This window comes from Hypanus sabinus, chromosome 22, assembly GCF_030144855.1.
Source record: "Hypanus sabinus isolate sHypSab1 chromosome 22, sHypSab1.hap1, whole genome shotgun sequence".
Taxonomy (NCBI): domain Eukaryota; kingdom Metazoa; phylum Chordata; class Chondrichthyes; order Myliobatiformes; family Dasyatidae; genus Hypanus; species Hypanus sabinus.
In genome coordinates, this window is record NC_082727.1 from 17457133 (window position 1) to 17472825 (window position 15693).

The 15693-nt window shown below is 51.9% G+C and overlaps 1 protein-coding gene across 3 annotated transcripts in view; it reads right to left on the reverse strand.

The window, feature by feature from the left end:
- Positions 1-15693, reverse strand: part of crtac1b (cartilage acidic protein 1b) — a 325818-nt gene that overhangs the window by 62284 nt on the left and 247841 nt on the right. For all 3 annotated transcript variants that reach the window (XM_059947159.1, XM_059947158.1, XM_059947157.1), the window contains exons 9-11: positions 12776-12858; positions 10007-10107; positions 7164-7332 (exon numbers count right to left, since the gene is read on the reverse strand). In XM_059947159.1, the coding sequence (XP_059803142.1) occupies positions 7164-7332; positions 10007-10107; positions 12776-12858 (353 nt within the window). The remainder of the gene's footprint in view (positions 1-7163; positions 7333-10006; positions 10108-12775; positions 12859-15693) is intronic.

Consider the following 15693-nt stretch of genomic DNA (forward strand, 5'->3'; position numbering starts at 1 on the left):
GACAGTCGGTCCTGGTGGAGCCCTCGACTGTCCTCCACCGGGACAGGTGAGTGGCCATCTTGACCAGGCCCACCAGTAAGTCCTCCGTGTGACCCGCCCCCATCCATACTGGGCGCCCACGCATCAGGAGCGTGGGGTTGGAGTGTAATCAAAGCCTGAGGAGCAGCCCCTTCAGATACTCAGACAGGGGCTGCAGCCTCTCACACTCCGTGATACACTGACTCCTCCCGGTCACAAAATGGACAAATGGACGGGGTGTCAGTGAAACAACTTACAAACCTGTTGCACAGTACTGCCCTGTGCAACACCTTCACTCCCAGATCACCAATGTACAGGGGAAGGACGCCTGCATAAAAAGATTTCCACTGGGGACCTCCCCCATCGTCAAACACACAGCCACTGTGGGTCTGGTTGGTAGACAAAGGCAAAGAAGTGAAAAGGTTCAGGAGCAGCCCATCCAAGAATCACCTTGGCACATCAGGGCAAGGTATGGTGGGCATCCCTCAAGATGGTTCAGGCCTGGATCCGATGGGCAATTCCAGCTGACCAGGTGTTAGCACAACTGGGACCCCTCCACGCTTCCGATGACACCCACCACGATGGGATGGGGACCATTCATCCTCACAGACGGAGCGCTATCCCCCGCTGGTGCAGGAACACCCTGTCTGGACGAGACTAAACCCCGTACCTGTGTCAGCTCTCGCTAAAACTGGAGCAGCTCCTGCAAGGCGATGCGGCTGATGGTCGCTGCTGGAAACTGTATGCCCTCCTGCGGGCAACGTCCCTGGTGGAGAACATCATGCCATCTTGGAGGGTGGTCAGTGTACTGGCATCTCTGCAGGGCCCTGAGGCAGAGAGCTGCCAGCTGGGTATGTATGGACACCAATGTCTGCCTGCCCTTCGCAATCAGAAACCTGGGTCTGCAGCAGAGACCCATTGCCTTCTGTTGCCCAGAAGAAAATCACCAGCCTCTTCTGGGTCCTGGAGACAAAAGCAGTGGGTGAGAGCAAAGTGACCAGCTGGTACCAGATTATGGAGGCAACCAGCTGATTTATTACCCCAGTAGGAAGTTGTACATAGCAGGTGTAAAGGGGGTTTCTTCTTTTTTTTTGTTACTGTGTATGTAATCAAAAGGGCTTCTTTGTTTTGTTAAAAGCAGGAATGCTCCTTTGTTGCGAGAGAGTGCTGGAAGCTTGTTTGGGGTAAAATTTACTGATAACGAGAATGGTATTCCTTTGTAAACCAAATGGGGATTAATGTTTTTCCTTCTGAGTCTGTAAGCTTTTGTTGACGGGCTTTTGGGCAGGGGTGCGAGGGGGTCGAGAGAGAGGACGCAATGCTGTAAGCTGGGCGAGGAGTCCGAGGCCAGGAGGTACTCCGAGGAGGGGGGATGAAGTTAGATGTGCTTGGTTGACCACTCTGAGGGTCCTGAGCTGTGAGTCGAGGAGTTCGGAGGGGATCGAATGGTGGCCAGAAGACTTCAGTAATTGAGCTCCAATGGTTGTGCACGAAGTGGTTTGGACTTTGATAAGTTTGGTGCCTTTTCTTTATTTTTTCTCTTCATATATACTGTATCGTTATTAATCACTTAGTTATAGTAACCTTTATAAATTGTACTCATTTAATCGCTTATGGTGTCCTGTCTGTTTTTGGGCGAGGCGGGGACATCACACAGCATCCACACCAGCTGATTACCCAGTTTGGCGGGGCCGAAGGCTGCTCACCCTAGACGAGAACGAGCTGAGTGAGCCCGAGGCGACCCAGCATCCCTGCAGGGCATAGATGTTTTGTCTCTAAGTCCCACCAGGCCTCCTCAGTGGAGCTCAGGTAGAGGAGGTGCGTGGTGCTCCACACAAAGGGTCTCAACCCTTCCAGCAGGCAGTCCACCCGCCACTGACTCACCAAGAGGCCAGCGCACTTCTCTCAGTCGACTCTTACAGAGGAGGCGGCCAAGAATTTCTGCTGTCAGTCTCACATCACCCCCAGGTCAACAGAGTCAGTGACCGTGAGGAGGACATCATCAGCGTGAGGCAAAAGGACGACCTTCGAGTCCGGCTCCCATACAAACAAAGCCTGCCAACATGGCAGAGGAATGGCTCCACACAAACAGAGTACAACTGCCCCAACATGGTACCCCCCCCAAACCAAAGAACAAGTGCGCTGTCAAACTCGAGGTGCTCCACGGCAGCGTACAATAGTCGTACAAATTGCAGCCCGCGCCCAAGCGCGTCCAGAGCCCCGAAAAGGTACTGGTGACCTGCCCCGTCAAACGGCCTCTCCTGGTCAAGGGAGAGAAAGGCGACCGACAGACCAGTCTCACAGGACAGGGAATCAGACCTCGAACAAACTGGATATTGTCCTGGATGGACCGTCCTGGCTCCGTGTAGGACTGGTCAGGGTGGACCACTTAAGCCAGCAAGCCAGCATGGCGCCCAGACGACTGGCTGCTGCCCGGGAAAGATCTAATACTCCCCACTGAGAAGAGATACTGGGCACCAGTTCTTTAGGCAACAAAGATCCCCCTTTTCGGCAACAGGGCTACAACTGCTCTTCACCAAGTGAGGGGTATCTCATCTGTGGCCAGGTTTTCCCCCAATACCCTGGTATAATCAACCCCCGGGATATCCCAGAATTCTATTGTCAGCCCATCCAGCCCCAGGCACTTGGCTCTCTGCAGCAGGTTGAAGGCACTGGTCAGCTCCTGTCTTGCTGCTGTGCACCCTCAGGGCTAACCCTCGGGTAAGTCCTCCCGCAGAGTGTTACGTGCATCCTCACTGCATGAGTTCGCCGAGAATAGATCCTCATAAAAGGAACGAACCTCTGCAATACTATTCGCTGAATAAATGACCAACAGCTCCACAAGCTCCCGGTGGACAACCCTCTCCTTCTTGAGTGGAAAGAAGGGACAGGTGTGGTCCAAATCCTGTAGCATCAGGACCTATGACTCACAAAAGCCCCTCAGGACCTCTGAAGCTCCAGGTGCCTCGGTACTTCCTCCTCTGGTACTCACTTCAGAGGAGCAGATCCCCATCGGTCAGTCCAGGCCAGGTTGATCAGCTCTTTCCCAGACGTCCGCTGCCAAGTCGACCTACGGGCATAATCCTGACAAAGCAATCCAATGTGAGTTTTGCCCACCTCCAACAGCTGGTTGTTGAAAAGCCAGAACGCAGACCCCATCCATGTAGGCAGCGCATTGAGCTCTGCCGACACTTTTAAATGTGCAGTTGGTCAGTCCGTGAACTTGCACCTCCTCTGCACCTCCTGGAGAAAGCACAGCGGTCAGGGTGAAGGCTCCACCAGGCATCGACCAAGTCAACGGATACGACCAGCTCCCTTAACTTACACACCGGGGAGGCAGCGGGCTCCGGAGTCCTTGTGCTAAGAGGGTCACCCTTTCAAATTAATGACCTTGAAGTACTCAGCCACTCTCGAAACAGGCGCTCCTGCACCGGGCCAGGTTCAGAGACACACACGCTTACAAAATGCATCAACACACCATCTTGGCACATGGCGAGGTGAAACAGGCGGTCTGGCACGAGCTCCTGAACTCGCAATATCTCAGGCTGGAAAATAGGGGCCAACAAGGTGGACTTCTAGTGGGGCCGAAGAGGCTCACGTGGAAACCCCCCCACCACCAGCATTCGCCATTCTAGGAGCCAGGTGGGTTTATCCCCTGGAATGGTACAGGTTTCCTGCAAGAAGCTCATCTCCCATCCCGGAGGAAAGAGAAATGACAGAACTTGCAGTGAGCCTGCCAGCATTGATGTTGAGAGTTGTCACTGTGACCCCTCACCAGTGCTCTGGGAAGAAGGAGTAGAGGTCCCCTTCAAGCCATCTCCAGGAGATGTCTTTGCCCTAGATCCCTTCTCCAGGAGTCTCTTAAATTGGTTCCTCTCCTTGTGGGTCATTCAGCTCCTTTCCCGTTCTGTTAGAGGATGGTGTGGATGGACTGAAAGGCCCCTTGCAAACCTGACCAGCGGTCAGTGGCCAGCTGGGCCCCAAACAATTTCCTCCTCTAGTCTTTCATAAACTGCCGGATCTCCTCCACAGGGACAGGCCATGACTTGGAGCAAGGGTTGAGGAAGTCTGCCCCGTCTCTGCTTTGTAAGTTTCCTCCTCCTTCCCCTCAACACATCCCACATCAACACTATGCCCTCCGAGCAGTCATCGCCTGCACACAACATGACCACCTCTCTCCTCACCGTGGCCCCAACGGGGCACCCCATTGTGGGCAGTGCACCGTCCCCGGGACCAGCGACAGATGGAGGCGCCGCCACACCAGAATCCAGAACCAGGTCCTGAGGTGGGCCGCCACCCTGTACTGCGTACTCTGAACGGAGCTGACGGCCCACCAGCCCTCCTGAGGTTTGAACGGAGGACACGGGCCGTCTAAGCTATGCCCACCTCCCCAGCCTCGTCACCCTCCCAGGCAGCAGCACGAAGACAGTCCCCTCTTTCCTCACCCATTGGGACTCCCTCCCTCTGAATAGCCACGTGGGATGGTGATTCTCCGGCTCCCCTCGTCCCTGGACGCTCCTCAACTAGGTATTTCAGGCAACAATTTGGGAAACTAATCCCACTCGTGACCCTCAATCCCTGTTCTTCTGGCCCCTCCCCCTCTCCAGGGAATACGCGCTCTGTGTACACAGCCTCAACCGAGGGCAAGTCTGCCTCTTCATCCCCCCTCTACTGTGGCACTGCTCTCCAGCCTGGAGGACTATACATTCAGGAGATGCCAGCCCAGCAGAGGGCCCCTGTATGGCAGGGCTATCTTCCAGCTCATACTCCAAGCATGTGGCCTTAACCGGAGGTAAATCCTCCTCCTCATGTGGCCTTAACCGGTGGGTAAATCCTCCTCCTCATGTGGCCTTAACCGGGGGTAAATCCTCATGTGGCCTTAACCAGGGGTAAGTCCTCCTCATGTGGCCTTAACCAGGGGTAAATCCTCCTCCTCATGTGGCCTTAACCGGGGGTAAATCCTCCTCCTCATGTGGCCTTAATCGGGGGGTAAATCCTCCTCCTCATGTGGCCTTAACCAGGGGTAAATCCTCCTCCTTATGTGGCCTTAACCGGGGGTAAATCCTCCTCCTCATGTGGCCTTAACCGGGGGTAAGTCCTCCTCCTCGTGTGGCCTCTGACATCCAGACTCTCTGTTTTATCAGACCGCAGATATTCTGAGGCACTCTGACCTCCATCTCGGGCAGCCCCTCCCCTGGATTCCCCAGGTGCTTGCTGTAGCTCTGACGCCCGAGGGCCCTCCGGGTTTGGTCCTACAGTAACTGCCTGCTCCTTCTCCGGCACACAAGCCTTTTACTTCACCTTCCTACCCGTTACCTGAACCCACCTCTCACCGTAACCCATTCCTGACTCCCACTGCTACTGGCAAGGGTGAGGGGGTGGGAGGAGTGACAGAGAGAGGAACAGCAGGGGAAGGGTCACTCATGTTGCCCTGTGCCTCCAAGGTGGAATTGGCAGCCAGATATGGGGGTAGATTTCAGAGAATACAACCATCTGCATGGGGGGGGGGGGCACCAACACCAGTTCCATCAGTATGAACACCCTCCCTTCTCAGGGTCAGAAACGCATCTCGCGCAGGCCCCAGGCGGAAAATGGTTTTCCCACTCAATTTCGCAATAATGCCTTCACGACCCCCGACAATCTCAGCCACAGCTTTTAAAGCACCATTCCTACCGACTTCAAGGTCATTAATTTGAAAGGGTGACCCTCTTAGCACACGGACTCCGGAGCCCGCTGCCTCCCCGACTGCGGTGCCAACCCCTCAGAGCTGCCCCTCGCCATGACGATCACTACACAGTCCAAAATTCAACACCACCACCCGGATTTTACTCAGTCCACACCCAGCAGCACACCAGCAAATAGCCTCAGTAACAGTTCAGAGAAGGGAGGGCAAATGGACATTAACGTGGACAGGCAGGGACATCCATGCAGTAGCTAAATCTCAGCACTATCTGTGCCACTGCAAAAATGAAGACATCTTTCAGACCAATCCACTCTTCCTCTGACCACTCCAAAGTCCAAAGTTCTCTTCACCCAGTTGCCCTGGGCCAGGCACTCCAAATGTGAGGGGGTTTCACTGTCACAAAATGGGGAAAATCCACTCCACTCCGACACAGTTCAAGACTTCAGCTTTGGCAACCCACCGGCTGCAGCCTCAGTTCAGTGCTTGAGAAAGAGGGACTGAAAATTTTACAAAATGGATTCCTTCCAGTAAAGGAACTGTTCTGGTCTGCTGCCGAGATGATACTCCACAATTCCGGCTCTCTCCAAAACTGTCCTTTTGGGATTTTGCTACAGAATTTTCAACTTTAGGAGAGGGAGAGAGTTCTGATGGCGTGAACATCTCTCAGTACACTCCTCTCCCAATGTAATCCTCCCTCAGTACCACTCCTCCCAGAGTGTGACCCTCCCTCAGTACCACCCCCCCACAGTGTGACCCTCCTTCAGTGCTACCCCTCCCAGAGTGTGACCCTCCCTCAGTACCACCCCCCCACGGTGTGACCCTCCTTCAGTGCTACCCCTCCCAGAGTGTGACCCTCCCTCAGTACCACCCCCCCCCACAGTGTGACCCTCCCTCAGTACCACCCCTCCCAGAGTGTGACCCTCCCTCAGTACAACACCCCCACAGTGTGACCCTCCCTCAGTACCACCCCCTCCCACAGTGTGACCCTCCTTCAGTACCACTCCTCTCAGAGTGTGACCCTCCCTCAGTACCACTCCTCTCAGAGTGTGACCTTCCCTCAGTACCACTCCTCCCACAGTGTGACCCTCCCTCAGTACCACTCCTCTCAGAGTGTGACCCTCCCTCAGTACCACTCCTCCCACAGTGTGACCCTCCCTCAGTACCACCCCTCCAAGAGTGTGACCCTCCCTCACTACTACCCCTCCCACAGAGTGACCCTCCCTCAGTACCACCCCTCCAAGAGTGTGACCCTCCCTCACTACTACCCCTCCCACAGAGTGACCCTCCCTCAGTATCACTCCTCCCACAGTGCTGGTTATCGCTAGTTCTTGTTACCACTGTGAGATTTGACCTGGACTCCTGACGACACAGCTGTGACCCAACCCTTCCCTTTCACAGATGGACACTGACACCTGGGGGAGATGGGCCCAGACTCCAGTGGGAATTCCGGATTGCAACCTACCCAGTCCGAAGTGGGCGACTGGTTCCATCTCACACAGATAGCCCGAGCCCCCATCGATGATGCGAAGGTGGGACCCGCTTCTCCTGGTGTACAATACCACCTTTGCGCCTCGAGCAAACGCCCCAAACCTGGTGCGTGGCATCACCCGCAGCCAGTTGTTGCCGAACCCCTGAAATCAAACCATATGAGCAGCTGGTTAAAGATTTTAAAGTTCTTAAAGATTAGCTTTATTTGTCATATGTACATCAAAACGTCCAATGAAGTGTGTCGTTTGTGTCAACAATCAACACCATCTGAGGGTGTTCTGGGAGCAGCCCGAAAGTCTCACCAGGCTTCTAGTGCCAATGTAGCATGCCCACAATTTACTAATCGGAATATGGGAAGGAAATCGAACATGTGGTGGTCTTGGGGATAATGTACAAATTCCTTACAGGCAGCGCGGGAACTGAACCCATTCCGGATCACGATTGCTAGCGCTGTAAAGAGCTACAATACTGTGCCTCTCACGCATCTCTGCCCTTCCCCCAGTGTTGAGAGCCCCAACACTCTCCAGGCCCAAAGAGTGTAAACCGCAGGGCAAGTAAGGGGATGAGGGTGCTGACAGGCTGTTTCCCATTGTGGGAGCACCGAGAACTAGGGGAATGGTCCTAGAGTAAAGTGTTGCCTAGTTTGGATGGAGGTAGAGTCATTGAGTGGTATAGTACTGTGACATGTCCTTCTGCTCACTGTTTCTATCTCTACTACACAGAACATAGAACACAGAATGCTGGAGCAACTCAGCCTGTCTGGACTGCTGACTGGGTTCTCTGCCTGAACCCTCGGTTGTGCATTTGCCTCCACAGACGCTGCCCGACATGCTGAGTTCCTCCAGTAGATCGTTTGTCGCCTCAGATTCCGGCACCTGCAGTTCTTTGTACCTGCCTCTGAGCACCTTGCCTATACCTCTTAATCTTACCAGACTCCATTATGTCACTTCTCAGTCTCCTTTGCTTCAGGGAAAATAGAACCAACCTATCCAATTCCTCCTCAAACCCTCCAACCTGGGCAACATCCTTGTCAATCGTCTCTGCACCTTCTCCAGGAAAATCACATGGTTCCGATACTGCACTGACCAGAATGGCACAAGCTATTCCAAGGCAGCCCAACTACCATTTTGACAAGGAAGATTTTTTTCCTTACAGCATTGGGCATCCTTGGAGTTTTTCTCCAGAGAGCCGAGGGGCACAATTGATATTGAAGGTTGAGGTACTTCAGTCCGTAGGAGAGTTGAGGGTGATGGGGAGCAGGTCAAAGAGTGAGGCTGAGATAACTGGACGGTGTAGCAGTTTGATTGAACAAATGGACCCGTTTCCTAGAGGAACTCATTCCAGAGGAACTCAGGCAGCATCTACAGACCTGAGTGAACAGTCGACGTTTTGAACTGGGACCTTTCAATACTGGAAAGGAAGGGGGAAGAAGGTGGGTGGTGGGGAAGGGGAACAAGTTGGCAAGTGATAGGATAGGTGAGGGGCAGGCTGGGCGGGTGGGGTAGGGAGGGGGATGAAGAAAGAAAGGGGGAGGTGATAGGTGGAAGAGGTAAAGTGCTGAAGGAGGAATCTGATAGGAGAGTGGATCATGGGGAAAAGGAGGAGAGGCGCCCAAAAGGAGGTGGTGAGAAGGTGGAAGAAAGGAGCCAGAAAAGAGAATAGAAGAGAGAGAGAGGGAGAGGGGGAGAGGGAGAGAGGGAGGAGGGGAGAGAGGGGAGGGGGAGAAACCAATGTTCATACAATCAAGTTGGAGGCTACCAAGATGAACTATGAGATTTTGCTCCTCCAGCTTGAACTTGGCCTCATCATGGCAGTAGAGGAGACCTGGGTCTGACAAGTTGGAATGGGAATGGTTCCGTTGTAGTATGAATGCTCTATGATAAATTGGTGAACCGGTGGACAGTTCTCTTGGCCAGTGAAGTTTGATCTCAGCACAACCTCAGTTGTTAGAAGCACACCCCTGATCTGCATTACACCTTGGGTCATAGCGGACAAGATGAATAAGGACTGATGAAGCTTAGGCTGACCCTCCTGTCCCTAAGCTTCTGCACAGTCAGCAGTGGATCCTACATGAGGCAGAAGCAACATTACAGGGGATACCAGAACCTTTTATCATCACTGGAGAGGTCCGATGAGGTTTGGGTTTCACATCTACCCCACGAGTGGTTTCTCCACGCCACATGTTCTGCCCCTCTGAAATTCAGCCCGGATTTCAGGTCACTTAGAGTGGCCCCAGCTCAGAAACTTCTACCTCACGGACAAGAGTGCAGCCCACTGTCAGACCCCACCCTGTCCTAATCATGTCCGTGGTCAGGCCTCACTCACTGACCTGGGTTGTGATACCTTGGTGCAGCCAGAACCTTGACCAAAACCCAGAAGATCTCTCTCTCCAAGCTGTGGGGGGAGCACTGGTAAGCTTCAGGGACATACCCTCTTCTCATTACTACCATCAGGGAGAGAAGGTATAGGAGCCTGAAGACAGACACAGACACAGAGGAACAGCACAGTCCCTCCAGTATCAGATTTACGAATGGCCCATGAACCCATGAACACTATCTCACGATTCCTCTTTTGCACTATTGATTGATTCATTCATCTCTTCATTTATTTGTTTGCTGATTATTTATTTAATGTAACTTGTTTTAATGTTTATTTATTACACTACTGCTACCAATAAACAAATTTCATGACATACATCAGTGGTAAATAACCTGATTCTGATACTCCCATGGAGTATTGACCTTGTGGACATGGGGAGTCAGACTAGCTACGGGCATTGGGTTGGAGGAGACTCCAACAGGAGACAGAAACACTGACCTGGGTCACCTTAAAGATGGAGAGTGGCTGAGCCCTGGACTCTCCGTGGGCGATGATGAGGTCCAGCATCCCGTCTCCATCAAAGTCCGTCGCCACGGCACCTGTGGGAGGGAAGAACTCAAGGTGGGGTGAGGAAGCAGCCATCACTCTCTGAGAGATGGGGATCTCCACTGCCCCAGGTTGTTTCCACCCCCTCCCCACCCCAGCTGAGGGCAGAGTGTAAGTTCAGATGAGATATGGTCACGGTGTAACGGAGTGGTTGGTGGAGTAAACATGCGAGATTGGATTGTGTGGTGGAGGCTTGTCCTGCTCCATAATTTACCACCTCAGAGGGCACTGGGAGCAGATCCCACAAGGAACTCCATCAGAGTACTGGACGAGCATCTGGAAATGAAATCTATGTGGAATTAATGGTGAGGACAGTGAGTGAGACTCACCAGAGAGATCGCTCGCAGAGCAGCACATGGACAAAAGGCTGAATGTCAGAGAGATACTGAGAGATAGAAAGATAGGGAAAGAGAGAGATGGGGAGGGCAGAATGGGAGGGGAGGGAGAGAGATCAAGAAAGGGAGAGATAGAGAAAGAGAGGGAGTGAGAAAAAGAGAAAGAAAGAGAAGTGGTGAGAATGGGAGGGGGATGGGAGAGGGAGGAGAGAGAATGGGGGAGGGTGAGAGAATGGGCGGGGAGAGAAAGACAGAAGGAGAGAGAATGGGAGGGGAGGGTGAGAAAATGGGAGGGGGAGGGGAGAGAATGGGAGGGGAGGGGAGAGAATTGGAGGAAGCGAGGAGAGAATGGGATGGGGAAGGGGAAAAATGAGAGGGGAAGGAGAGGAGGAGAGAAAAAGAGAGAGAAATGGGAGGGGGAGAGGAGAGAATGGGAGGGGAAGGAGGGAGAAAAAGGGGGAGAAAACGAAGGGAGAAAGTGAGATTCGGAGGGAGGAAGAGACAGACAGACCAAAATACAGAGAAAAGGAGAGAAGGAAAGAAGGAGAATCACTGCCCTCTTATTCACTTCTTTGTCTCACCAACAATGATGCATCGTCAGGTTATTGGAGGAGATTGTGGTTGAGAGGGAAAATGGATCAACCATGATGAAATGGCAGATCAGACTTGATGGGCCAAATGGCCTTTAATCTGCCCCTGTATCTTATGGTATTATTGAATTGGTAACTCCAATATCAAAGGCAGGTTAGAGTGTGGGTGCCACTGGAGGAAATCTAGGCTGTCAAAGAAAGCATCCAAGTCACAACTTTCCAGTCAGGTTACAACGATTACATTGTGAGGAATAAACGGGGAGAAAGAGAATGATGTGAGAAGCTGGGAGGCGAAAGCTGGCAGAGGCAGAGGGCTGCGGAAGAAAATCTGACAGGAGAGGGCAAGGCACCATGGGAGAAAGGGAAGGTATGGGTGATGGCAGGGGGAGAGGGAAGGAGAAAGGGTAGAGGGGCCACAGGGATGAGAAAAAGTAAACGAGATGGAAACAGAGGGGAGTGGCTACTGGAAGTTAGAGAAATCAACATTGATGCCATCAGGTTGGAGATTCATCAGGAGGGGTTTGACGTGTTGTTCCTCTAATCTGCGCCTGCGCTCAGCTGGGCAGCAGAGGAGGCCGTGGACAGGTATGTAGGATTAAAATGGCTGGGGAAGGCCTGGGTCTTTTCTGTAGAGTTTGCCCATTGTCTCAGCCAGCCCCAGTGAGGTGCATATCTGGGCCACCGACCTCCCCCTTGCTCCCTTCTGACGATGATCAACACTGAGGCGAGTGGGTTGAGGTCACTGTCAGGCCACCTCCTCGTAACTCCAGAGTCCCAAGTTCGATCATGACCGGTGGCACTCTCTGTGTTGAGTCTGCACACTCTCCCCATGGGTTTCCCATTCAGATGCTCACGGTTCATCCCACATCCCAATGAAATGTGGGATTGGTAGGTTAACTGGCCACTGTAAATTGCCCCCAGTGCGTGGGTAAGAGGTAGGATACGGGAGAGCTGATGGGAATGTGTGGAGAGTAAGATAAGATCAGAGTAGGATTAGTGTAATTGGGCGGCTGATGGCCAGAAGGGACTCAATGGGCCGAAGAGCCTGGTTCCATGCTGTCGAAATCATTGCAAAAATTATGATGAGAATCAAAAAGTGCTGCAACACAGACAAAATGCTGGAGGAACTCAACAGGTCAGACAGCATCTGTGGAAGGGAATAAACAGGTCGGACAGAACCCATGGAGGGAATAAACAGGTTGGGCAGCAATCCCATGGGGGTGGAGGTGAAATAAACAGTTGACATTTTGGACCAAGATTCTACTTTAGGACTCTCCGCCTGAAGCACTGACTGCTTATTCTTCTCCAGAGATGTTGCCTGAACTGCTGAGTTCCTCTCCAGCATTTTGTAAGTGTGTTGTTCAAGATTTCCATCATCTGGAGAATCTCTTTCTTGTGTTTGCAAATTAATTGTTGGCAAGACTCGGTCTGATCTCTACAACACAAGAGACCCCCCAGACTGCAATGTAACTTGGAGAGTACAAGTGACATCCCACGGTGATGGCGTGAGCTAGGATGGAGAGCAGGAACGACCTCTGCCCTGACCACCAGCTCAGCCGACCTCTGACCTCCAGCTCTCCTCTGATTTGCCCAGTTCAGTGCATGGGTGTAGAGGTCAGAGATGAGCCAAATGGAACCACTGACCCCACCCTGTCTAGGGTGGAAGATCCCTATACCAACGCCCCTCAGCCTGGGCACCTCCAGCTTGACCTCAGAGGGGACCGGGTGGACTTTACCTGTCCCTTGTCCAGTTGGTTCTGTGGCATCTCCAGCGTTGGCCTCCTCTAACAGTGGGTCTGTTCCTTCACGTCGGGTGACCCTGAGATCGATCAAAGCAAGACAAGGAGTCAGGCCCTTCTGAGAAGTGTTTAATACAACTCTAAGTTCCAGTGGACCAGACCAGAATGTAACCGGGTAAAGCAAAGGGAGCACCAAGGAAGTTCACCAAAATTTCAGCCCCCTACTCTACTCCGTGTACACTCATGACACTGTGGCCAGATTCTGCTCAAATTTCCTCTACAGATTTGTAGACATTACCATTTTAGTGGGTCACCTTTCTCAAAACGATGAGCTGGAGTACAGGAAGGAGACAGAGAGCTTAGTGACGTGGCGTCATGACAACGACTTTTCTCTCAAAAGAATGGGTCATTGACTTGAGAAAGGGGTGGGGGAGAGGGAGGGCAGTGAATGTGTTCCTGTCTATAATCAACAGTGAGAGGATCGAGAGCTTCAACTTCCTACATGTGAAGCTCACCGATAGCCTGTCCTGGCCCAACCATGTTGATGTCATACCAAGAAAGCTCACCAACAACTCTTCCTCAGCAGGCTAAAGAACACTGTCATGTCCTAGTCGACTCTTACCAATTTTTATTCTGCCTGAATGCATAATGGTTCGGAATGGCCACTGTTCTGCACGTGACTGCAAAAAACTGCAGAGAGTTATGGACACATCTCAGCACAGGAATCTGTCAGGCAACTATAGGCTCTGTCTATATTCCTCACAATCTCAGTGAAACAGCCAGCATAACCACAGATCCCCAGCAGGTAGGGTGTCCTCACCTACCACCTCACTAGCCTCCGCATCCAGTACATAATATTTCGTAACTTCCATCATTTCCAACAGGATCCCACCATTAAGCATATCTTTCCCTCCCCTCTCCCACTTTCCACAGGGATCACTCCCCACCTGACTCTCTTGTCCACTTGTCTCTCCCCACTGATCCCCCTCCTGGTACTTATCCTTGCAATTGGAATAATTGCCCCTACACCTCCTCCCTCACTACTATTCATTCTTTCCACAAAAAGCAGGATCTCCTGCAGGCCACCCATTTCAATTCTACTTCTCATTCCCATTCCAACATCTCAGCCTACGGCCTCCTCTACTGCCAAGATGAGGCCACACCACTCAGATTGGAGGAGCAACACCTTATATTCCATCTGGGTAGCCTCCAACCTGATGGCATGAACATCAATTTCTTGAACTTTCAGTAATTGCCTCCCCTTCACCATTGCCCAATCCTGTTTCCCTCTCTCACCTCATCTCCTTACCTGACTATCACCTCCCTCTGTTCCTCCTCCCCCTTCATTTCTTCCATGGCCTTCTGTCCTCTACTATCATATTCTCTCTTCTCCAGCCCCTCATCTCTTTCACCAATCAACTTCCCAACTCTTTACTTCACCCCTCCTCCTCTCCTGGTTTCACCTATCACCTACCACCTTGTATTTCTTTCTTCCCTCTTCCCTACCTTCTTGACTCTGACCTCCCCTTCATTTCCAGTCGTGATGAAGGGTTTCGGCCAGAAACGTCGACTGTTTCCTCTTTTCCCTAGATGCTGCTGGACCTGCTGAGCTCCTCCAGCATTTTGTATGTGTTGCTTTGGACTTCCAGCACCTGAAGATCTTCTCATGTTTGTGTAGCCACAGGCAGTTTCTCTGTCCCCCTCTCCCACAGGGCAGGAGATACAAAAACCTGAAAGCTTGTACCATTAGGCTTAAGGACAGCTTCAATCTGCTGTTATCAGACTCTTGACTTCACAGTCTACCTCGTTATGATCTTACATCTTATTGTTTCCTTCCACTGCAGTTTTTCAGTAGCTTTTTACATTTATTCTGCATTGTCATCAGTTCGACTTCAATGACTATGTAATTATTTAATCTGTATAAGCAGTATGCAAGACAAGTTTTTCACTGACCACAATAAAGCAATATCAACACCAATTTCTTTGTAACACAAGGTAGACATTGGGCAGTGGTGCAACTGGTAAAGCCTCACGTCTCCAGGGGCCCAATCTCAACTCCTCCCTCCTGTGCTGTGTGGAGTTCTATCTGTGACTGCTCAGTTTTCCCTGGGGGCACCAGTTTCCACCCACGTAACAATGATCTGCAGGATCTTTGCATAATTGGCCACTGGAGATTTTCCCGAATTGGAGAACGTGTGGGTAAGAGATGATGTGAATGGGAGGGAGAATTAAAATGGGTTTATGGGTGAGATCAGCACATCTGTGCTGCAGTGATCTATGACTCTAAATGTATGCTTGGTGGCTGGCAGAATCCTGATGGGCCAAATGGCCCGTTTCATTGGTGTGTGACACTAAAGGTTATTCAGTCGTATCAAGTCAATGCACGGTCTACCAGACCCTTCCATCCTATTCCCCAGCCTGTTCTCAGTAATTGCCCCCCCTTCACCATTCTCCAATCCTGTTTCCCTCTCTCACCTCATCTCCTTACCTGACTATCACCTCCCTCTGTTCCTCCTCTCCCTTCCTTTTCTTCCATGGCCTTCTGTCCTCTACTATCAGATTCTCTCTTCTCCAGTCCTTAATCTATTTCACCAATCAACTTCCCAACTCTTCACTTCACTCCTCCTCCTCTCCTGGTTTAATCTATCACCTACCACCTTGTACTTCTTTCTCCCCTCCTCCCTTCCTTCTTTACTCTGAACTCCCCTTCATTTCCAGTCCTGTGGGATGGACGGGGGTGAGTGAGCCCTTGGATAAAAAGTCGTTTTATTTCAGGAATAAGCACAGAAGAACCGCAGAGGTACGTGTACATACACTGAGCACCCTCTGAGGTGGCACGCACTGCCACACCCTTTCCTTGCTGTGAGCACCACCTGCCAGTGGTGATCGCCAGCCGTGTGGCTACGCGGGAACTG